Here is a 24,027-nt window from a genome sequence, read left to right as displayed (position 1 = left end):
GCTACAGTGGGTATGGAAGATTGGCATACAGCCGGTGTCCACCTTGGTACGCCATCGTACGGACATGGACTACTCGCCCTCCAAACCCCCCTCAAAGTCACAAAAGGCATCTTTTCTAGAACAGGCACCCACCCATAGGCGAACCTTGTTTCCTACTTCCCCATCCTCATGAGTTGGACCATAGTGAGTTGGAATGTGCACGGGCTACATGACTGTGAGTGTAGTCAACCACAGTACCTAATCCTTCGGCAGGAGTTGCAGAGGCCAGTGCTAGGGTGACCAGTGGACTTCCCTTTGATACAAGACTACATGTTCTCAGCATTAGACATCCAACGGCCATCACCTTCTTCCCAGGAGAGGCTGGAGGTGTGGTCTCCTGCCGTAGGACGGAGCGGAGGGGTCTCCATCTCAGTTTCCTAGGCAGTGGTCCCAGAGGTCTACAATTAGGGTGAGCTTATCCCAAGGCGGGCAGTTTGGATGGAGTCAGGATGGGATAACCATCCAAGATTGGGATCCTGGGTGTGTATGCCCTTGGCATGCAGACAGCACCGTTCGCCCTTTTGAAGGAGGCTGAAAGAGTATCTACCAGATGTTGACTAATGGATTGTTGGAGGAGACAACTTGGAGTTTGGGGAGGACAAGCACGGGGATGCCTCCTTTTTCAAGATGCCAGAAGCAGTAGAGCATAGCATGTGGGAGTAGTTCATCTTCACAATCAATGGCAAAGACCCATGGACAGAGCCGGAGTTCATCCAGGAGGATCCCTGGCAGCCTTATGTTCTCATTCGGACTGAGGCGACATGATGGATATCTTAAGAGGCTGGATCGCTTCTATGTCAGGGATTGGGCACTCCAAAGAGGTGGCTCTACAGGGATTCTAGCAAGCACCACGATGTTAGACAACTCTCAAACAGTATTATACCTAGAGCCTCGTCGTGGTCTTTCCCAAAAGGGGGTCTGCATTCCAAAGAACCTATTGCAGGATGAGGAGGTTCAGCTGGCTATTGCAGAGATTTGGCAGTAGGCAGAGTTGGTACCTAATGAGGGATGGGCTTCATGGGTGGGCGATTCAGGGGAGCAACAAGAAGTTGCAATCTCGTGCTCTTAGACAAAGGAGAGCTCTTCAAGAGCACGAGTGTGCACTACAACGAGACCTCGCCTCCATAGAGAGGCTCAAGGAACATGACCTAGGATTGAGAGTACGCACCTTGAGCTTTAGGACACAAAGGTTTTGTGGGTTGAGTTTTCCTACCACTCCACCCGGTCCCGCTAGGTTCAACAGGGGGACAGGATGAGAAAGCAATTTTTTCATACCACTGGGCCTCGATTGGCAGCTACAGTGATTATGGGATGCAGCTACAGGGATTACGGGATCCGCAGGGCATCTTGCACATTGGTCCACACAAGATTTTAGAGCTGACCATGGATTTCTACAACCAACTCTTTTATGCAGAGAGGGTGACTCCATCCTGCTGCCTTGTGGCCTGTGAGTTAGTTTGGGACCATGTTCCAATAGTAGAAGCTTTAGAAATCCCTCAAGGCCCTTCCGACCCAAAAGTGTCTTGGCGAAGATGGTTTAACTTTGGCCTTCTTTCTTAACTTCTGGGAGATCATTGCCAGCCCTTTCCTCTCAACCTACTAGGAGATCTTTGACACGGGTCCCTTCCTCAGTCCCTGAGCAGGGGTGGATTTGTTTGATCCCTAAAGGGGGAGATAGGTCAGACATCCGGCAGTGGAGATCTAACACCATGCTGGACATCACATACAAGATCCTTGCTAAGGTCTTGAGTTTGCGGTTGTGACCTCATCTCACCGACATCATCCACGATACACAAACTGGCTTTGTCCAGGACAACATTTTCACGTTCTGGGAGGTAGTGGATTGGGCTAGGGAGGAGTCACAACCTTTTTGCATCCTTCTCTTGGATTTTGAGAAGGCTTACGATGACAAGGTGGAGTGGTCTTTCTCATACAAATGGATTAGACGAGTCTCTGCACTCTATGCAGGGAGCTCTAGTCAGATGCTTATAGATGGACACACGGGCGAGGCCTTTTCTCTCTCGTGCTAGGTCCGCCAGGGCTGTCCCCTAGCTCCCTTGCTCTTACGGAGACATTGGGCTACTACTTGAGATCGTAGGTGGCGGGCCTCACAGGGTTGAGGCTCCCAATAAGACAGGAGGAGCAACTGTTGGATTCCGAGTTTGCAGATGACATAGCCTTATATGTAGAGGGCACCACAATGAGCTTGGAGAGTTCACGGAGCCCTAGCTACTTATTGTGAGGCCTCCAGTGCATGGATCAACTGGACAAAATCCGTTGGTTTCTTCACATGCTATGAGGAGACACAGGAGATTCGAGAGTGGGGAAGTGCCTTTGGCTTCCGCTGCATACTATGGGGCTACACAACGAGATACCTCAGGTGCTAGGTGGGTATTGATATTACAACAAAGCAATAGATCGCCTGGGTTCTTGAGAGTGTTCAGCGCAAGCTTCTCTACTGGAGCTCGATCAAACTCTCCCTAGCAGGCCATGCCTTAGTAGCAAACTAGGTGCTTCTTGTCACAGCCTGATACATTGCCTCTTGCTGGTGCTTTCACAGAGGGCACATTGGGCAGCTCTGACACTTGGTTCAGAATTTCCTTTGGGCAAGTTCGGACACCATGAGGAACACCAAATCCCGAGTTGCTTGGCAGTCGGTAATTATGCCGCAGGCATTGGGAGGCTTTGGTATCATTGATTTGGAGATGCAAAGCAAAGCCATCTTGGGCAAGTTGGTGGTGTGCGGCCTCACCCCTAGTGCAGAGCCCTGGAAGCTCCTCTTATAGCAAGGGCTTCTCAAGAAGTCCCCACGCACTGGGGGGCAGTGGCAGCAGTCACACATATGGATCTTCTCAGAGGCCCCCCTTACAAGGAAGGGTTCCCCCATGATGAGGTCCCTCCATAGGGCCTGGCAAAGATTATTAAGGGGCCTCAATCATGCTCAGCCCCGTTGTTGCAGAGAGGAGTTCAAGCGTCAGCCTCTCATTTGGTAGCCGGTGATCAAACAACGGACTCACATTGGATGGGCACAGTGGGACATTGGCTCGACCTACTCCTTTGACAGATGGAGCAGATTACCCATGGAGGCAAAGGCGAGGCTTGGAGCCACAGCGCATATGTGAGGGCCAGGGCAACAGATAAGGGAAATTGACCTAGCCATCCCTGAGTCTTGGTGGGAGGGACTCCGCATTTGGATGGACAACAAATGGTTGGATCAATTTTCTCAGATTGGGATCCCTTTGAAGATGATGATTCAACAAGGCTAGCCTGGTTTCTTCCATGTAGGGCCTAGAGGCCTACTTCAAGCACTCACTAAGAGAGACCCAGAGATGGACGGGAGTTTGGATGGGATTCATTGGCAGATGATCAAAGTCGTGGGCTGATTGGAAAAGGAGTGGCACATTGATCCTCAGCAAGATGCCCCAGATGGCGCCTTTGACTTTGGGAACGTAGGCCCCTGAGGGAGGTCCAATGGAATCCGGGAGAGTGGTTTTGGCCTTCCAGGATCAGCCTCACCGAGCAGGTGGACGAGGTACCCTTCTTTTCCTATACCACTCGAATTGGCAAGAGGCTTCACATGGACTCTTCGACGTGGACCCCTTCGAGGGAGAGGCATTGGGTGGCCCAAAGGGTGCCCCACGAGGTTTGTTCCAAGTTTCGGACACGGCTATGGTCGAGTTTGCGACCGACGAAGATCTACTTTTTTTGGCCGATCGCCCACCAAGGCTTGCCCTATGCCCGTGGTTGGAGCAGATGCGAATGGAGGGACAGTCACTACTGTTCTCCTAGAGTTCTGGAGACGATCCCTCACTATCTTCGGAGCTATCGTAGCACAGAGAGGATCTAGATGGGAACCCTCTAGATTATGACATGCATGCAAGCCTTCAAAGGGACCACACCTGGGAAATGGTGGCCTGGTTGACTGAGAGAGGTCACATGTTCCAAATTGATGAGGTCTCTCCAACTTACCACATACAGGGTCAGAGCATTCAGAGGATAAAGCTCCATGAGGCGGTCCCTCCTGATAGCCCAGATCCTCATTCCCCTCCAAAGGATAGCGTGTGGGAGGTAGTAGCCAGTATCACGTCGTGGAACATTTGGGTTGCTCGTCGTCTAGTGATGGGTGAGCATCCAATTCCACCCTCGACTACCTTGGTTGCCAACTGGTAGGATATCATCTACACCTTGTGCTCTACCTAGGAGCGTGGGACCCTGAGCTCTAGGGCAACTATTGCGAGACATGCACATTTCTGCAAGGCTTGGCCTACATAAGTTTTCTACATACTCACTCCGCGAGGGATTCACTGGTTGTATAGTCCCCCCACTTGGCTGTTAGCCCTTGTACCAGAGATTGCCTAGGCAGTGAGTTGGGTTTCTCTCGAACCAGCTGGTTTTTTCTTCTTTCAGCCTTCATCGGTTTTTTCCATAATCAGCACCTTCGGGGCTGTGATTCGTATGAAGTTTTTCAAGCATTAATAGAAGGTTCCTTTCTTTGCAAAAAATAATAATAATAATAAGTGTTTGCTGAGATTTAAAGGTCTTGTTACAATTACACGATCATTAATTGTTCCAAGAGGGGAGACAACACTGCATAAGAGAGACAGCTAGAAGGGGGGCAAGGGGCGCCCGGGGGGCCATACTATCACTTAGCTTAATCCAATTCATCGCCAAAGCAACACACTAACACTAATCGAATTTTCATTTTATATTCGCATATTGGATTGCCAAATTTTCTTAGTCCAACCGACTTCAAATCTCTTTGTTTCCAATGACAAACAGCGCGTGGATTTCTTAACTCTTTCTTTATTCCTTTAAAAAATGGACAGTTTGCAAAACAACAATTGTGGCAAGCTTCAAATCAGGTGAAGAATTTACAATAATGTGTCGAGGGCAAGGAGTCTCTGGAAATCATGCCCATTTAGGGCTGACCTTGTTGACAGCAACGTCCTACATCAATTGTGGGCAGCCTTTCTTTGCCTCCCATTACTTCATTGCAATCGATGGTTGCCCCTGCCTCCCTTTAACCTTGGGAAATGCACTGAATAAAAGAATGTTTTGCCACCAGTTTTACTCCTCCCTTTCATCCATACCTTCATCATCATTTTCTGCTTCTTCCCCAATGCCTTCAAGTAATGCATCCACATCCTCACCCAACTCCTCTAAGCGATTTCTCAATTTCTCTACTTTGCTTTCTTCTTGACCAAGACATACAAGCAAATCATTCATTTCAGCTTCATTCTCTTTTTGTGCTTCCTGCCTTCCCTCCTCCTTAGCTGCCTCCAGCTCAACTGGGCTAAATTCAATTGCTTTTCCTTCCATAGCCTTCCGTAGATTTCTTACTTCTATGTCTAGACGATAGTTGTCATGTTCAAGGCTATTGTAAGCATCAGATAAACTCTTCAAATCTGCTTCATGCTTTGCAGCAAGCTGCTTATACGATGAGACCTCAGCTTCCATCTCCGTTTGTTTCTGTTCCATGTTGTGAATGGTTTGTTGATATTCTTGGATCTGTTGCCTTAAACTTTCTAATTCTACTCGTGAAGTCACTGAAACTTTAGGTTGTCTTGAAAGAGCAGGATTATTCCTTTCATCTGATTCAATGCCCTCCTTGGTACACAAATCGTCACCTCCTTTTTTGATCACGAGCTCTTCAGCCAATGCAGCATTCCTTGAAATAAGCTCCTGAAAGAAAACATGACACAATATGAAATAATATATATTCTTTTGATTTTTGAAAATTAAAAACCACCTTACAATTACATAAGAAATCGACCTGCATCTCCTGAACTTGCTTTTGAAGTGAGGCCTGTAGTCTGCCAACATACTCAGATTCACTTTCTCCTTCTCTTCTATCAAAAGTAGACGGTGAAAATATTGCTTTCCCTTTTGGATGACTGAATAACTCCACAATTCGATCCCTTACAACGGGCTCCAGTGTTTTTATCAGCTTCACAAACTCTGCATCATAAAAAGTGGTTACAACAGGCTCTGCAGTCTCAGACTCTTCGCTTTCAAGCATCCCATCAATTGGATCTGACACATCTTCTGTGAATCCATTTCCTGACGCAACAGCTGCTGCTGTTGACCGTGTCAATGGTTTTGGAAGCCTAGATGCTGAGGTTGCTGATAAGAATAATGCACTGCTTTGAAGAGATTCCCATTTTGAGAAATATGCAGTAAGACCTACTCTTTGGCTGATGACATCCACCACCATGGAGCCACTCTTGGTGCTATCTACAGCAGTATTGTAGACTATGCATTCTCCCAAGAGCACAGCAGCTAAACCACTCACATGGACACTTGCTGGAGAAATTGCACTTGTTAGTAGTTCTATGAGGTATGTTAGATGAGCTGGGGACTCTAGGAAGGAAGCAACGGCTGAAGGACAATCAGCAAGCCATGTCACTAGCAACCGCAATAAAATTGGCTGTAGCCACATTTTTCCAGTGTGAGATATCTGCTTGTGGCGTCCCAAGCTTTCTGAATGTGATTGGTCAGCTGCTGCAAGATATCTCATACACCGGGACAGTAGATGATCAGGAGCAACCAAGGCAGATCCAGGAATTTCGAGTGGGATATGCAATACCTGCAAAATTGTAAATCATCAGCAGCGGAGCATGGTAAGCAAGGAAATCCTCGACACCTTCCCGGCCATAACAAATAGCATTAAGTGTATGTTTGAATGTGCATAGGGGTTTATGCCACCTAAATAGTCTCTGTATATTGGAAGGGAGGGAAGGGTAGGAAAAGAGAGCATCTAATAAAGGTGGGAATTAAGTGCGTGAGAGGCATACATACCCGTTCCTTACACTGAATGTTGTCCTTCAGGATGTGTGTCAGAACACTTACAGCTCTGCAGCTGGCCTGCATCATGATCCAACAACAAGGCTTTTGAAAATGCTTTAGAAATAATTCAAAAGTAAACAAATGCGGCCAAAGCAACATGGCAAGTTTCAAAGAATGCATGCAATACAGTAGGACGAATAACCAGCAAGAGATCACAGAGACTCCAAAGAAAATGTCCAATCACTAAGAAAGCAGGACGTCTAAATCTAAACGGCTCAAGGTTCCAGAGCATTTGGCCTACTAAGCCGTGGTGGAAGGAATATGCTGAAGATGATGTCATAAATGCTGAGATCATAAGACCTTTCAACATGAAACAAGTAGCTGCGTAATGATAATTTATCTCCTTACACAGACCGGAAACAAGTTTGTGGTGACTTGGCCGGTCTATTAAAGACTACTCAGTGTAGAATTCCAAGCTCATGATGAGAGCTTTACAATGATATATTGCATGATCAATTTCAAGTCCATTAGTGCAGGCTAGCCTTATGAAAAGTTTTGTATAGTCAATCCAGTGACTTTTATTCTATTGACTCTTAATATATTTATATATATCTAGATGAATCCAGGAACATGCCCAAACTCATCCTCCAAAATCACAACACATACAGTTTCAATATTCTTATATTTCTCATTATTATAATAGACATTGGCATTCATGAACACTAATCAAATGTGATGGGAAAAGTTGCAACCCAATGCAGGTAAAAAGTTTGCATGCATGGATCACTTATCAACAGAATATGTACCACCCTCCTATATTTTCATGTATCTTAATGAAAAGCAAATCATGAATTGCTGATAACATTATATTATCAGAGTAGATAGGCTATTCTGGACTTGTGTGATACAGCGCGCACACAGTCTATGGATATGCTGACATATCATTGTTTAAAAGGTCACAGAAAACGAGTATTTCCTCAAGTCGTAATCTGCATGATAGTAGAGGTTCTTTATTGTTTATGTAAAACTAACTCTGAAGATCCCAGAGTACATTCTTTTCTGCTCTTTGCTCCAATTATATTATTGCATGACCTATGTCAGACTCATTAGTTGATTAATGGTGACTATTTCATTCCAGGGTAGTCTTATGGACAGCGTTGTATGATCAGTCTAGTAAGTCGATGCTGTTGTTTGTATATACAAAAGACCTTCACATTAGAAAATCTCTTAACACATCTGTGCAAAGCAGTGCAACTCCATCAGACTATGCAGTTAGTATTTGGCAACCAATCAATGAATAATGCATGCATCACACTTGGGGTAGCTTGTGTGTCAAACAAGCAATTTGGAGCACAGTCCTATTACATGAGTGCTCTTTTTTACTGTTAATAAATTCCTCTTTTTAATGTACAATGCCATGTTGAGTTGTCTCTCCTGCTAGCCCTCGAGAATGCAAATGCAAAGTGCAAGAAAATTCATTTAAATATATACCTCGAGATCTTTTTGCCCATCACTTGAATGAAGTGCATAAAGAAGCATGCTGCATCACCAAAGCAGCATTAATCCCAGGGTTATAGTAAGCATACCTCCAGTAATATAGATGAAAACATCTCACACAGCTCATCTTACATCAAAGAAAACATTCGAATTTAGGTCGTGGTCATTTAAACCAAAGAATTGACTCTGTTTGTTCATCAATAAATCAAAATTTTTGAAAGCATGTTATTGTCCTTACTAAAAACATTGGGTAAGTTGTGGACCTTCCAAAAGAAATGTGTTTATTGTCCTCGAATGCTTTGTTGCCACTCGAGTTAGATTCAGGTACAGGTGTGATAGTAGATGCGAGAACAATTTGCCCATCTGGATTCCCCTGAAATATGCAGCCAACCAAGACATGGTAAGCACTTATTATAGAAAAGTCAGAACTAGGTTGATAAATCAGGCAAAATGGGGCATCTTAGAATTACCTCACAGAAGCACTTGATAGCATACTCAGCAGCGATGCATTCACCAAGGTTGGATGTGATCAACAACATACGGAGGATACAATGAAGTGCTGGTTCGGCATCAGGCTCCTCCCCAATGATTTTGCTGCCAAGAAGATCACGGTTCCTAGCATGACCATGGACTAAGTCTCCAAGGCACCTTAGAGCCTGCAACCCAAGCATGTTGTCATCGCTACCCCTGAGTGTGAGTGTGAGTATAAGAGTAAGAGTGACAGCAAGAGCATAAGAGCATGCTACTCAATGTCTCGCTACCCAATGAGTGTGAGTGTAAGTATAAGAGCATGCTACTCAATGTCTCGCTACCCCTGAGTGTGAGTGTGAGTGTGAGTATAAGAGTAAGAGTGAGAGCGAGAGCGGGGAGAAGGAGAGAGAAGGAACACCCGCATGTGATGGTACACACAAGAGGTTGGTCAAAGGGCTTGATCACTCTGCCAGTTTTATCAGCGAGACCAGCATAAAGGATAATTGTGAAAGTAAATGTTTGATACCAAGTTCTCTTAGTGTGGTGGGTCACAGTCTTGGAGTTTGCATTGAGTGTTTGTCTATATATACCTTCATAAGAGAATAATTTATCCAGTCTTACAAACTGAGGGTTTTTCTGAAAAACACATATACATCACACCCCCCCCTATCCATCCCCACACCCACACACAAACCCAAACCTCCCCCCACTCCCACCCGTACACTTACCCACACCCACCCACACACTCATCCCATCGGCCCACATCCCGCCACCACTCACCCACACACGCACAATCAAAAATCATGCAGCAAAACCCAATACCATGTCAAAAATCACCACAAAAGTCCATACTCCAAATGAAGAATTGTGCACGTAGAGACAACACAAGTATGGCTAACAGATGGGCATGTATTTGTAATCACTCAATGTTTTTATGGCCAAGGTGGTCTATAAAACTGCAAGTAAAACCTGGATACAGGAGACTACTCAAAGTGGCATACTCCTTTGGCTAATAAACCTGCTGTTAGCCAAAGGAACTTACTTCAAAGACATCAAGAGTATCAAATTATTTGCAACCTCTCAAATCATGAAGAATGACTGCCATACAACACAATGATCAGCCATGCAGAACTTATAGCAGAGGTCTCTCTTCTCTTCCTTCCATCACAGAAACTTCATGATCTGCTTAATTCCATGTTTTCCATTACACTATTGGTCATTATGCTGCTTCTTTCGAGGCATATGCCCTTAAGACTTTCCCTTTTATCAGTGTATCCCTTTTAAAGGTACGTTATCACCATTTCATTAGTCATCATAAGACAATTTGCTGAGAGCTTCTCATGGGTCACTAGAGACACTCAATTGCCATGATGTCAAAAGATATTTGTCACACACAACAAAATATAATACATTTATGGTAGATGTACAAATGCTCCATTTTTCAGTGTTATCATATAAGACTTCATGTGCATCTTTTGTAAATAAGTAATGAATAAAGCAGAACTTTTCTTGAGAAGAGCCTTGTCATGCAATCCCATGGCATACATCAAGAGTGACTGTTTTCTAAACAATGGCTAGGTGTCCTGCATTCAAAGCTCTTTCTAACTCTTCATTCCAGTTAGCAGTTTTCATACAACCTTACCAATTCCAAACATAGATCATCTGACTTGGGAAACTTCGTAGCATTATCTGTGGCTAAAGAGTAAAAAGTATATCAGAAAAGAACACGTGTATTTAATGATCAGTAATACGTACCGCACACCGAATTGCAACTGCAGATACTCGCCCCTCCACTGAAAGTGCTAACAGATGGTCTAACAAATTATTCTGTTTCATTGAATCCAGTCAGAATTATAAATCACGGAATGTGCACCAGATCTATTCCTTGACATAAGAAGGCGCTAAGATACCTGAGCTAAAACTGTCTGGTTGGCTACCACATTAGCATCTTTCCCGGGTTCCTTCTCTGGACTTCCAGTGAGCAGCAAAGTAGCAGTTTCCAAAATGCATAGCAAGTTTACAACCTGTCTTATGCAACACGCCAATTCCAGAATTAGATTCACACCATAAGAGACAAATGCTTATATTTCTTTAAAAAGAATACAACATCAAATTCATCAAGCAAGAACCATGATTAGTCTTTTATTGTGAGAGCAAACCACAGCTATACCATGTCTTTATTGTGAGAGCAAGAACCATAATTAGTCATTATTGTGTAATGGTAAGAGCCAACCACCACTGCTATACCATTATATGTTTGATAAAGAGAATTCAGAATACCTTTTGTTGTGTAATACTGAGAGTATTGCCCTTCCTGAGTTTCAAGAGCGATGCAATTGGTTGTAGGCCCAGCGTCTCTCTTAGAAAACTCTATAATCAAAGCCCGAGATAGTAAAAACAGAGTAAAAGGGCTATGTAAAAAACACTCGCACCCCTTTTCAGAACAATCAAACAATCATATTAGCATGATAGTATAGTTATCAACCTGATTTGAAGGATTGTTCCTAAGGATATTGTTAAGCAGCTCCACACAATCCTGCAATCGAACATAGTGACAAAGAGTCAGTGTTCATATTTTACTTTCATACAAACTTAAGTTGTTTCAATATGGTTTTGAAAGTGTAAGGAGCTCAGGGCAGAGAAGTGAGCATGCATGCTACAATTACTCCTCAGGCTTTGACGTTATCAACAAAAATTCTGCATTTCTACTAACAGGCCCCTCAATATCATTGATCCATCAATAAGAATATGGAGATAAGAAGCCGCTCAAACTTCATTGAGATGGAGTGCAACACACCTGAACAACTATGCCTCCCTCAGAACCGCCTTCTTCAAGAATGATATTAAAAATCTTTTCAAATGCACCTTCAAACACAACAATCTTCTGGATTTCCTGATTTTTTCAAAAGACATAAGGCTAGATGTTAAAATTTCACTCAAGGCTACTCGCCAATTAATAAGGCAAATCAACCCTCAAAAAGTAATCACATTACAAAATAAACCGACATCCTCAGACAATTGGAAATAACAAGACTCAAACATTAGCATCGATCCTTCAAATTTCAGAAAGCATTAAGTTTTTTATGGCATTGATGCACAAGAGACCTACACTCCTGAAGGGAGACCTCACAAAAAGTGCACAAATACTTCAAATGGATGCCATCAATCCATACTGGAGATGCCCTTAAAAATACCTCAGCTGCTCGTGTTAAATAGGTCAGAAGTAGCAAAGCCTCATTGCGGATGACCTGTAACAAAGCACACAATTATATATACCTTTGTAAGACTAGAATAAGTCCAATCACAAAGCAGACAATTACTCTCTCTCTCTCTCTCTCTCTCTCTCTCTCTCTCTCCCACACACACACACACACACATAAGCAGTGGCATAGGGGTCAAGCAAGGCTGCCCCCTCTTGCCAAATCTTTTTGGACTCTTTCTCAACAATTTGGAAGAGTGGATGAGAATGCACAGCAGGGAGGGTGTCCAGATTGCAGGTTATGCTCTACTAATGCTTATTTACATAAATGATGTAGTTTTCTTCGCAAAAAGTAAAGAAAACAGTGCAAGCTCATTTGGATGCACTAGGGGACTTCTACAGTCAGTCAGGAATGTAGGTAAACATAGATAAGACAAAAGTAATGGTGATTGGGACCCCTAATAAACAGATTGATGTCATCTTTGAAGGGAAGCGCTTGGAAATAGTCATCACATATAAATATGTAGGACTGGAATTCATAGACAACTACAACTGGAATACACGTGTGGAGAGGAGAATTCTAGGAGGTTTGAATGCATTATACAGCTTCCAAAATAAGTGCAAGAAGGCACATCTATGGAATTGGGAAATGAGAAAGTTTCTATACACAATGCTAGTGCAAACAGTGATCCTTTACGGGTACCCAGCTTGGGCAACCGGACTCTCCAAGACCTACTAGGAAAGAATGGAAACTTTACATAAACGTTTTCTCATAGGGGAGTTAGGGGTTAAGGCACAAACACCCCACCCCATCCTACTGGCTGAAACAGGTACGATACCATAGAAGGGGAGGCATTACGTCAATTCATGGCTTACCTCAACAAAGCTGAGGAGATGGACACCATTAGAATACCACACAAGGCAATGGAAGCCACCAAAATCATGGGATGGTGTAGAGAAGGAATGAAATGGACTGAATCATGGGGTATAACAGCTGCTGATATACCAGAGGATGCATGTGAAAAACCTAGGATCCCTAGAGAAGAAAGACGCAGGTCTACAGAGACATCTAGAGGCCCTAGAGGTGTTTTGCAGGGAGAGAGACTTGACGGTCAACCTTGGAAAGACCAAGGTTATTATCCTCAACACCTCACGGGCAGTACTTCATCGACATAGCTTCACTTACCGTGGAGAGCCAATGCAGATTGTTCAGTCATACACCAATCTTGGGGCAGTCTCGTAGGGCCACTCCTCACGATGACTAACGCGCACGACTTACACGAGGGCAAGGAGCTCTTGCTCGAGTAGAGAGACAGTGCTTCCAGGCACACGTAATTAATAGATTGATGTCACCTTCGAAGGGGAGCCTTTGGATTAGTCAACTCATACAAATATCTAGGGCTGGAATTACCGACAACTACAAGTGGAATGCACGTCTAGATAGAAGAATTTTGGGAGGGCTGAAAGCGTTGTACAGCTTCCATAACAAGCACAGGATTTCACACTAGGAAATGAGAAAGTTTATATACACTTTGCTTGTACAAAAAGTGATCCTTTATGGGTGTCCAGCATGGGCTTTCGGGCTCTCTAAGACCTACTGGAAAAAGAATAGAAACTTTACATAAAAGATTTCTCGTAGAGGAATTGGGGGTCAAGGCACAAACACCTGCCCTATCCTACCCTGTCAAAGGGCAGGCATTATGCTAATTCATGGCCTACCTCAACAAAGTTGAGAAGATGGATGAAAACTGGATACCTCACAAGGCATTGGAAGCTACACAAACCACGAGATGGCACCGAGATGGGATGAAATGGATGGATATACCGGATGATGCATGTGAGATCAGGGAATTAGTGACTCAGAAGATGCTAAAAAACTTTCTGGCAAGAACTAGGGTTTCTACAAACAGGAAATTCATGATGCAAAAATACTTGGGGGAAGACATTTCAATGTCTAAAGGCATCTAATATGCAAAATGAGAACCAGTCCACATGACCTAGAAGTGAAGAAAGGAAGATGGGCAAGACCTAGATCCAAGAGAAGAAAGATTATGTAAAATCTGCCCCACAAGGGAGGTGGAAAATGAGCAGCATGTACTCCTAAGATGCCGGGCGTATGCTCACATCAGAGAAAGATATGATGACAACAGAGGCAACCTGAAAATTCTGTTGGAGCAGCCAGCTACAAAGCTAGGGAGTTATTTAATATAAGTTTTGGAACACCACAACAAGATACTTGAACTGGCACACAAGCTAACGCATCGAGTACTGACTACATAGTAAGTCTGTAGTAGTTTACTTCACCGGATGTAAAAGATCACTATTTGTTGATAGTGATCACCAGTCCCATAGATCCTAAGGGTCTGAAGTATCATATCATCTCTCTCTCTCTCTCTCTCTCTCTCTCTCTCTCCCCCCCCCCCAAAAAAAGCCACGATCCATAAGGAGATCTTAACCTTTCAAATGGATGCCATTCTACTTCCACCATCAGATATCATGGCAATGTTTTTTAGACACACATCCAAGGACACACGTGACAAGGCCACAGTGATACACTATAGAAAATACGCAATTGGCATGTGCTCCACACACAAGATGATTGTGCAAGCTTGGATCAAAGAGTACATGTGCTGTCCTTATGGGGGTCAGCATAGTGTGGTAGACTCTCATGGGATCTATTGCTTTCACCTCACATATCTTTGGTCTCACAGTTTACCTCCTTGTGCTAGGAGCCGATCACTCACACCAAACGTTAACTTGGCTCTTTCACAACCCATCCGCCGACTCACCCTCTCCACATATTACCACTATGATATTGACCACTCACTAGACAACATCCATGGTAGCTACTTGTCTACAATCGTAAAGGATATCGACAACCAGCCAACCTAGATTCCCAAGTCCACTCTCACTCACTCCATCCACATAGCTGCACAGCCTCATTTCCTTTCACGGTCAAGTCCACGGGAAAGCCACCTAAGTGTTACTTACAATGGTTAGGTATGATGAAGAGTGGAAGGAACGTTGTCAATGCGAAACCAAACAAGGGCACCCAAACATGGAATTTTCACAAAAGGGAGTCGTTGCATTTTCAATGCTCAGTCATTGAAGCTGGTAATAGTCCCATCCTTGCTTATTTAAAGCACATGGTAAATGCCCTTGTTATTCTCAGTCATTGCATCATCAATGCTCATTCATTGAAGCTAGTAATTGTCCCATGTCCGCTCAGTTAAAGCACGGAGTACTTATGCTCAATCATTGCAACTAGAACAGAACTCTGCGAAAGTCTTGAAGAAAGTTGGACTCTGGGAAAATCCATAGTCTTAAGTATGAAAGAGTGATTGCCTAGAGCAGATTCCAAATTCCAAAAGAAGATCATAAAGATGTCATTGTCGCTACAAAGAGATGGGAATATTCCCAGCTGCAATAATGGAGCATTAATTATTCAATGACTCTTTATAAATAGGGCATTTACCAGCTTCTTTAACTGAGCAGAGGTGGGATTACTATACCAGCTGCAATGAGTGAGCATTAATGATGCAATGACTAAGCGCAAATAGGACATTCACCAGCTGCTTTAACTGAGCAGCGATGGGCCTATTACGAGCTGTGATGACTGAGCAATGTTTGGCTGCAGGAACTGAGCTAAATCTGGAGCACTTGTTTTGCTGCAAAACTAAGCTGGACATGGAGCACTTGTTGGCTTCAACTGAGATGGGGATGCAGCTCTAACTGGCTGCAGAACTGAGCTTGGGATACTTGTTTGGCTGCAACTGAACTGGAGATGGAGCTCTAGCTGGCTGCAGAACTGAGATTCAAACTCGCTGAGATTGCTTCAAAGAGCGAACAACAAAGACTAAAATAGAGGAAGCCAACTAGCTCTCCTGCCAACCGTAGCCTCGATACATTGAGTCACCCTCGGGCCTAAGCGGCTCTCCATCCCTATGTCTCATACCATAGGCCCTCACCCAAGACGATGAACCTAACCTATGTTGAGGCAGTTTACCCACAACATTATACTAAAGAGAAGTTCGTCTCCCCAAAACCTCAAATCCTTGGACTCAACTTATAGGCCTAGACAACCTCAACCCAAATAGGCAACTCCTCATTCCAATTGCAATGTGTCACCATCAATGACACCTGTGCCCTATGGGCAGCAAGCAGATTTGTGCATATAGGCCAAGGGATCTGTAGGCCCGTCTCAGCTTAAGACAGTCCACATCTATCATAGTTGTCCTATATGTCATAGCTGTCCGCAGTGTAGTAACTGTCAGTTTATGACAACCAGCTCTAGACCCCATCTTGTGCTACTCAGGTCTCACCCTTAGGTATAGGCCTACAGATTACTTCCACTAGGGATGTAACAGTGAGAAGATAGAAGGTATAGGCCAAGCCTTGCACCTTCAAAGCCCTTAGCTAGACATTTGCGAGGGTGCTACATTGGGGGGTTCAGCTGCCCGTCTCACTTTAAGACAGTCCACATCTATCCTAGTTGTCCTATATGTCATAGGTGTCCACAGTGTACTAACTGTCGGTTTATGAGAACCACATCTAGACCCCATCTTGTGCTACTCAAGTCTTACCCTTAGGTATAGGCCTACCAATTACTTCCACTGGGGGTTTAACAGTGAGAAGGTAGAAGGTATAGGCCAAGCCTTGCACCTTCAAAGCCCTTAGCTAGACATTCACGAGGGTTGCTACATGGTGGGTTCTGTTGCCCTCGCTAGGCTGCAATGTGCAATGTCTATAAGCGAGTGTGTAACACTAGCCACTATTTCCCCAACATCATCGTTGGGAAGATGGGAGGGGCGTTGTATACAGATGGGTGGTGATATGGATGATCTGATGCAGCACAAAAACCTCACTCAACCTCGAGCTCGAAGGCTAGAATGCTAAGCTACCATGCCCAGTTGTATGTGATGAATGTACACCTCAAAATATCCTACGCTCTCGAGCATCTCATAAACAGTGTTGCATAGAATTCTGGACCCCACTCATGCACCAATAGCAATATCTACTCTAGCCATGCAGAGTCCTCCATATGCAACCAACCAAACGTAGCAACAGACCTTCCGTGGCTGGTGGTGGGGTCCTAAATCTAGATGTGGATGCCACTTTGTACAGGCAGTTAACGGGCAGCTTTATTAATATTATGACCACTAGGCCTAACATTCCATATGTAGTGAGTGCCTCACTCAGTGTAAAGCATATAATAAGTCCAACCACCTCATGCGTTTTGGGAATTTTTATGAGCAATCCAAAACTCTAGCTATAAGGTTTTCGTGATATTATTTAAGCAAGCAGCACAAACCAAATGGCCACTACAGCCTACAACTTTTCACTTGAGTCACACGTTTGGTTGTAACATTGGCCAAGATTCAAGAATCCTTTGCATCGTTCCAAGGCTAAGCACCTCAATATCACGTATCACTTCATCCGTAAAAAGATTGGAAATTAGCAAGTTCAGATGATCTCTTGTCCTGCCAAGGGTAATCTAGCAGACATCATCAGCATGGCTTTGCTAGAGAAGAAAGTTTTCATATCCAATAATCTATTTGGTTTACACGATAGCTTATTCCATAAGAGGGAATGAACACATGATGCAATCTCTAAGAATCAACTCCTGCAACCATTTTGCATTACGGGTGGGATCTTGGGCATATGCTCCCTTAGATTAAATGATGCCCTTATGGCTGGTATATTGAGCCTATCATCAGCCTATACTATGCACTAACACACTAACTTCCTTAAGCTCACCCGCACAGTCGGTTCAAATTTAAAATGCCACACGTGGCACCGATTAGATTACAACGTCTGGGATCTCGACATGAAAATGAACCCTAAGGTTCGACACTCTTCACATGATGGACAATCGGATCCTCGATATGAAATCAAGTTCTAGCATTGTCAGTCACCATCAAATGAGGACAAGGGGTCAGCAGAATGAGGGGGTCAGGGTTACCTGGACCAAAGGATTGTGCAGCAAGCTAGACCAACTCAGAGGAGTGTTTACACCAGACAGCGCTGCAAGAACTACCACAATCAAGCTGGAGCTATCTGCGCAAAAGAACAGCCACTGTCAGGGCCTATTTATAGCCCTGCAGCAGTCTGTAGCAGATCTGCAAATTGGAAATTAAGGTCACCTCCCCATCTGTAAGCCCCCATATGAGGAGAGCATTGGGGGGGTGAACCTGGGTTCTGAGAGATGGCCACATGGGCAGCATCATGCCTACCATGGGGACAAGGAACAGACAAATAAAAGAGGATAAGGGACTGCCACATGGACAGCAGCAAGGCTGTCATGTGGGCAGCATTTCTGAGGATATACCTGGAGCTCTAAGGCTCCATTAGATGGCGACTCTGTGCAGGAAAGATGGCAGCGGCATCAAGCCTGGATATGGCCTGGCAAAGAGGTGACTGAAGAGCAGCAACATGGCCGGGATGCTCAGAGTAGGAGGTGCCTTGATGACGAGATTGTACAGCAGGGTAGTGGGCAGGCACATGGCCTCCAACAGGCCCTGAATGATGGCGCAGCATGGTGGGGGTCTGTGGGCAGGTGTACGGCCTGCAACAGGGGCTCTGGCAGCAGCACAAAAGGGGCCAGGAAAGGCCCTTATAAAGGGCATGGAGCTAGCCAACCAGGCCGACCAGTAGGTCGGCTGGTTAGGATTGGTCCAGCCAACCAAGTCGGCCAGAAGGGGGTTGGTTCATCCCCCTGTGGCTCGGCCATTTGCAAGGCCCTTTGGGCCTATAAAAGGGGGCACTTGGGCCCCCATACTCATCACCTAGAGAAGCATTCCGATGAGCAGCAAGGAGCAGCAGACCAGCATCTTCTGGGCCTCATCCAGCAGAGGAGAAGAGGGCTGGAGAGCTGCAAACTAAGCTTGAAGGAGGTGCCCACATCAAATTACTACATTGAGTGCTAGTCTACACATACACATCAATGTTGTGAAGCGCGCACAATTTATGAAGCATTGATTCCATAGTGAAACACTTTTGCGTGTAATTCATGGGCTAACTATCAGTCTTCCACTGCAAGACACCCTCTGTGTGAGAGTTCACTTTTCTAACATGGTATCAGAGCCCTGGCGGAAGTTCTCGGGAAGTGGAGCTTGAAGACAAGGACCTTGCTGAAGGATGTCGTGATTCATTTGCTCGTAGGAATTAGCTTTGGTATCTGAAGAATTGTACCCAGACGGGAGGCTTAGGTTCAGGTAGACGCCTAAAGGATTGTACCCAGGTGGGAGGCTCATGTGTACGATACTCTAAACCCTTTTCCTATTTCAGCTCATTATCATGGCCAATAGATGCCAGATCCTAGACTTTGGTGAGACGGGCTCGAGGGGACCAACTACCCGTTGTGGAAAATGAAGGTCCAGAGCCACTTGGTGTTGAGGGAGTCGTGGGGGATTGCATTGGGGACGAAGCTATTACCTTAGGCCACCGTGACATGGTTACCAGGGAACAGCATTCCGACATCCGGAAGGTGTGGAACGCCGTTCCAGGAAGCAGGCCGGAACCGGAACAGCCCCGGAACATTTTTTATTTTTATTTTATTTTATTTTTGGGTCTTTGAAAGTTTCAAATGAGTATTTTAGAGCTTATATAGAAAGTTTAAAGCTATGAAATGTAAGTTTCTTTCATTTTCTAACATAGTTTTATGTCATATGATGACGTGGTGTTCCACCTTCTCGTTCCCGTTCCCGTTCCCGTTCTGACACCCGAATTTCCGGAACATTCCCGTTCCTTGGTAACTATGCGTGACCATGACCACTCTAGCCACAGCAACCTCGGCGGCGGTGACAACGCCAACAGACCCTATCTTAGTGAGAGCATGGCATATCCGGGATGTGAAAGCCTTAGCTATCATGTGGGTACAACGATGGATATGGTGCTGCTGCATATTCATATGGCAGACACTTCTTTCGAGGGCTAGATGACTTTGAAGGATATGTATAAGCTCGACAATGAGGCCAAAGTATTCAGTCTATTTGCTAGTCTGCATATACACATGAATGTTGTGAAGTATACACTTAATGAAGCATTGATACTTGGCAACATGGACTGGAGAGAGTGTGGGATGGTCTAATTGTGAGATCAAGAGTATAATCACCTAGATTATTGTTTTTGTGCCCAGCCCCTTTGCTGGAAGCTTTGTGCTCTCTTCTTATCTTCTATCTGTTGTGTACTCTCTTTAGTGAGGCTTTCACTAGTGAGTGCATCTAGAGTGATTGGAAAGAGTTCGTTAGTTTATTTCACTGCATGTAAGGTTTCAGTGATTCAGACTTGTATTCTCAGTCATGTTATCAAAGCCAACGTTGAAACTCTTGTTTTCACTCTAAAGGAAGGAGTCCCTTGGGTGATCTCGATTTAAACAAAGGTGTACGCTACACTCATTTGGTTGATAAAGCAAGGAAGCTATGTCTACTTCCATTCCTTCGATTACTGTTGCTTTCCACCGCCACTCCTTCAACGACTATTCCAAATTTCAAAGTAGGGAAGCTTGATGGGACAAACTACCCATCTAGGTGGTGAAGATCCATAGCCATCTAGTGGCTAGGAAGCTTTTCAAGAACGGAGGTGGATCCAAAGCCCACAAAAATCAAGGATGCTTCAGGAAAGATTACAATGGTCCAACGAGGGAGGACATTCGCCCAAGCCCTTTAGGGACGATGGCAGGTCCTGTCAACATTTTCACACTACTGATACATCTAGTGAGGCATGGACAAATCTGAAGGACTTGTACAAAAGGGATAGCATGTCCAAGATCCTATCTCAAAAGCACCAGTTGATCAACATGAACATGGAGGAAGGGGATCAAGTAATGACCATCTCACAAAGGTGAAGGTAGTGAGAGATCAGCTAGCTTCGGTTGGTCAAAAAGTGAAACCAAGCCAACTAGCACTGCTAGTACTTGGGATGCTTCAAGGAGTTTCAAGAGCTTTGTGACTGCCATTGTTGGATCAGGCAACGACCCATCTCACAAAGGTGAAGGTGGTGAGAGATCAGTTGGCTTCATTCAGTTGGTCAAAAAGTAGACTCAAGACAACTAGCACTGCTGGTACTTGGGATGAGTTTCAAGAGCTTCGTGACAAGGGAAAGATGACTAGAACTCTGACATTCAAGAAGGTATGCCCCTTGCTACTGTGGGAGGAGGCAAGGGAGAAACTGTACGACAACAACAACAATGACAAGAAGGACAAAAGCAACTCGAGCAAGGGTAGGGCTAAAGATGAGGGTGACAAGTCATGTGATGCATAGAAGAAGAAAAGAAAAGAAATCGGGACAAGAAATGTTTCTACTGCGAGAAACCTAACCACTTCACAAAAGATTGCCAGAAGAATAAGGAAGATCAGAAAAGGAAGAAGGAAGCCAAGCCAAAGGAGTAGTCCAAATCCAAATCAGCCAACGTGACTACAAGAGAGCTTTTTGTGGTCATTGAGCATTGCTCAGCTCATGCAGTGAGTGAAGGCAAACAAGGCTAGTATCAGTGGTGGAGCATCACTACATATGTCCAAAAAGAAAGCATGGTTCAAAGCCATAGAGCCTGCACATCAAGACTCGATGGTAATGGTGGGGGACAGTAGGACATGCCCTGTAAAAGGTATTGACAGCATTCCATTCATGACAGATTTGGGAGACAAGAAGGTAATCTCTGGTGTTCTCTTCATGCCTGATCTATGTAAGAACTTACTATCTATGAGTCAAATGACCAAAAACAAGATGAGGACAGAGTTTGACAACAAGGAATTCTTGGTAATATCCAAGGAGACCGGAGATATCATGGCTCAAGGAGTTGAAGAAAATGTGTTGTACAAGATCAATCCATTATTAATCCATACTCACAATGGAGGCTCCAAGATGTGGCATGGGAGACTTGGTCACATCAACTACAAGACCTTTTCACAAATGTAGAAGGGAAGGATGGTGGATGGACTTCCACCAATTGCACGCATGGATGGAGTCTGCAAAGCTTTGCTTGAAGGGCAAGCAACACCAGGAACCTTTCCCGAAGAAGGCCACATCGAGGGCCAAAGCCTCATTGGATTTTGGTGCACTCCAATCTATGTGGGCCCATGTTAACAAATTCATTTGCGCATTCTCACTACATTCAAATTTTTATTGATGATTGTAGCTGCATGGCTTGGATATACTGCCTGGCCAAGGTGTGGTAGAAATGGAGTCATGCAAGGCATTATGCACTAAAGCACTGACCTACTGGGAGCACGCTATAGCATTGAGAAAGGTTTCTCGTGAAAAGCAGACTTGCTAAGCATGGAAGTTAATTACTTCATTTTGATTTCTTGCAAACGAATTTCCTTTTTACTACCTTTCGCCTCTCATTAGCATCTCCCAACAGAATATGAATGGGTTCCTCAATCCTAGCACGAATGCTTGGTTGCATACTCGGTTCAAGCATCCTTGCTACAGCTTCCAATACACATACTATACTCTTTGAACCCAAAGGACTCTTAATGGACAACCGACTCTTACGCCAACTTTCGGTCTTTCACCTTTCCATCAATTTTACATATAGGATGGTTCCAATTCCTGGTCGTTCTATAGGAATTTTCATTCATCTCTTTAGTCGAATTGGGAGCAGTTTGCTTTCTTGTATCTCTCTCCATTGGATTTCTATCGAGTCCGATCAATTTCCCGTTCAATGATGGAGTTCTGGATTCTTGGTATTGGAATGAATTTCCCATCCCTTGGCGTCTTTTTTGCAGCAAATCGTAGCTCGATCGATCTTCCATTCCATCATACGCTCTCCTTCCTCCACGAGGTCTGGAGATGGTATAGCTTCAAGACCCATAAGCCTTGTAACCACAATAGGTGCTTGCTTGCTTGCCTTCTTCTTAGGGATCTTCTCTTGCCTCTGAGATTCTTCCCAATGAGTAGAGAGTGTTAACGAGCAGGATTTGAGGTCAAACATTTGTGGTTTCAGCTCAGTAGCCCTCTTGAAGCTCTACTGAGCCTCCTTGTATAATCTATGATTGAACTCAGTTCCCGATTGCCATGTGAGCATCAAAGGCCTCTTCCTGCTTGCGTGACTCATCAGCATTGCTTCTGATTTCAGCCCATCCTCTTTGAGGACCTATGAAGTCTACTATGGTAAGAAACCTATCATTTCATATTTAAAGGTTTTTGGTTCTAATGCCTATGTACGTGTGCATAAGGATGAAAGAAAGAAGCCGGATTCCAAGAGCTAGAAGTTCTAGCTAGACAAGAAGCAGATCCTTATCAACTGGGATATTGTCTTCGAGGAGACGGAGTTCCAGCCAGAGGAGGTGACACAAGAAGCTCTAGAAGAACCCTCACCAATACTCAAGTTGGCAATCAAGGAAAGGATGAAGAGTCCGAGAAGTTAGAGTTGGAGCAAGAGGCACCAAGCCACCTAAAAGCCGCCAACAAGGAGAAGAAGCTTCCACGATGGTATGTGAGGACCCTGTAGAGTCTCGAGTAAAAGATATCCTCGAGTCAAGGTATCGGTAAGGACATCTCAAAGCACTTCGATAAATCGTACTGTGAACTTTGCATTGGTGGCTCCGATTGATGAGCCAAAATCTTTTGAGGATACCAAAATGGCAAGCAGCCATGAAAGCTGAAATGGATGCTATTTGGAAGAATGACACCTGAGACTTAGTGGACAAACCTTTCAAAAGGAAGGTGATTGGTACTAAGTGGGTGTACAAGGCTAAGTTCAAGTCAAATTTGGACAAATACAATGCCAGGCTAATGGTAAAGGGGTATGCTCGGGCAAAGTGTCTCCACTTCAATGAGATCTTTGCTCCTACAAAAGGTGATAGCCTTGGCAGCACATCATGGGTGGTCCATTTTTCAAATCTGCATTTTAAACGGGAACCTGGAGGAGGAGGTATATGTGGACCAGCCACAGGGCTTTCAGTTCCGGGTTCAAGATGTGTAACAAGTTTGCAGCTTAAACAAGGCCCCGTACGGGCTGAAACCAACATATCAATGACTTCTTCAACAAAATCAAGTTGAGTCAAAGTCCATCGGATGCTAAACCTGTATCT

The 24,027-nt window shown here is 44.5% G+C and overlaps 1 protein-coding gene across 2 annotated transcripts in view; it reads right to left on the bottom strand.

The window, feature by feature from the left end:
- Positions 1–4,851: 4,851 nt before the first annotated feature.
- Positions 4,852–24,027, bottom strand: part of GC6 (golgin Putative 6) — a 44,121-nt gene continuing 24,945 nt past the window's right edge. For both annotated transcript variants that reach the window (XM_087395162.1, XM_087395164.1), the window contains exons 10-21: positions 11,988–12,041; positions 11,591–11,686; positions 11,279–11,329; positions 11,074–11,163; positions 10,704–10,817; positions 10,549–10,620; positions 8,793–8,978; positions 8,586–8,695; positions 8,317–8,365; positions 6,838–6,903; positions 5,813–6,625; positions 4,852–5,721 (exon numbers count right to left, since the gene is read on the bottom strand). In XM_087395162.1, coding sequence (XP_087251288.1) covers positions 5,107–5,721; positions 5,813–6,625; positions 6,838–6,903; positions 8,317–8,365; positions 8,586–8,695; positions 8,793–8,978; positions 10,549–10,620; positions 10,704–10,817; positions 11,074–11,163; positions 11,279–11,329; positions 11,591–11,686; positions 11,988–12,041 — 2,316 coding nt within the window. In that variant the 3' untranslated portion in view covers positions 4,852–5,106. The remainder of the gene's footprint in view (positions 5,722–5,812; positions 6,626–6,837; positions 6,904–8,316; positions 8,366–8,585; positions 8,696–8,792; positions 8,979–10,548; positions 10,621–10,703; positions 10,818–11,073; positions 11,164–11,278; positions 11,330–11,590; positions 11,687–11,987; positions 12,042–24,027) is intronic.

This window comes from Dipteris shenzhenensis, chromosome 24 (genome assembly GCF_047967505.1).
Source record: "Dipteris shenzhenensis isolate YYH24624 ecotype China chromosome 24, Dip_SZ_1.0, whole genome shotgun sequence".
Classification (NCBI taxonomy): Eukaryota; Viridiplantae; Streptophyta; class Polypodiopsida; order Gleicheniales; family Dipteridaceae; genus Dipteris; species Dipteris shenzhenensis.
Note: the sequence above shows the minus strand (reverse complement) of the source record. Positions and strands in the feature narration are given on the sequence as shown.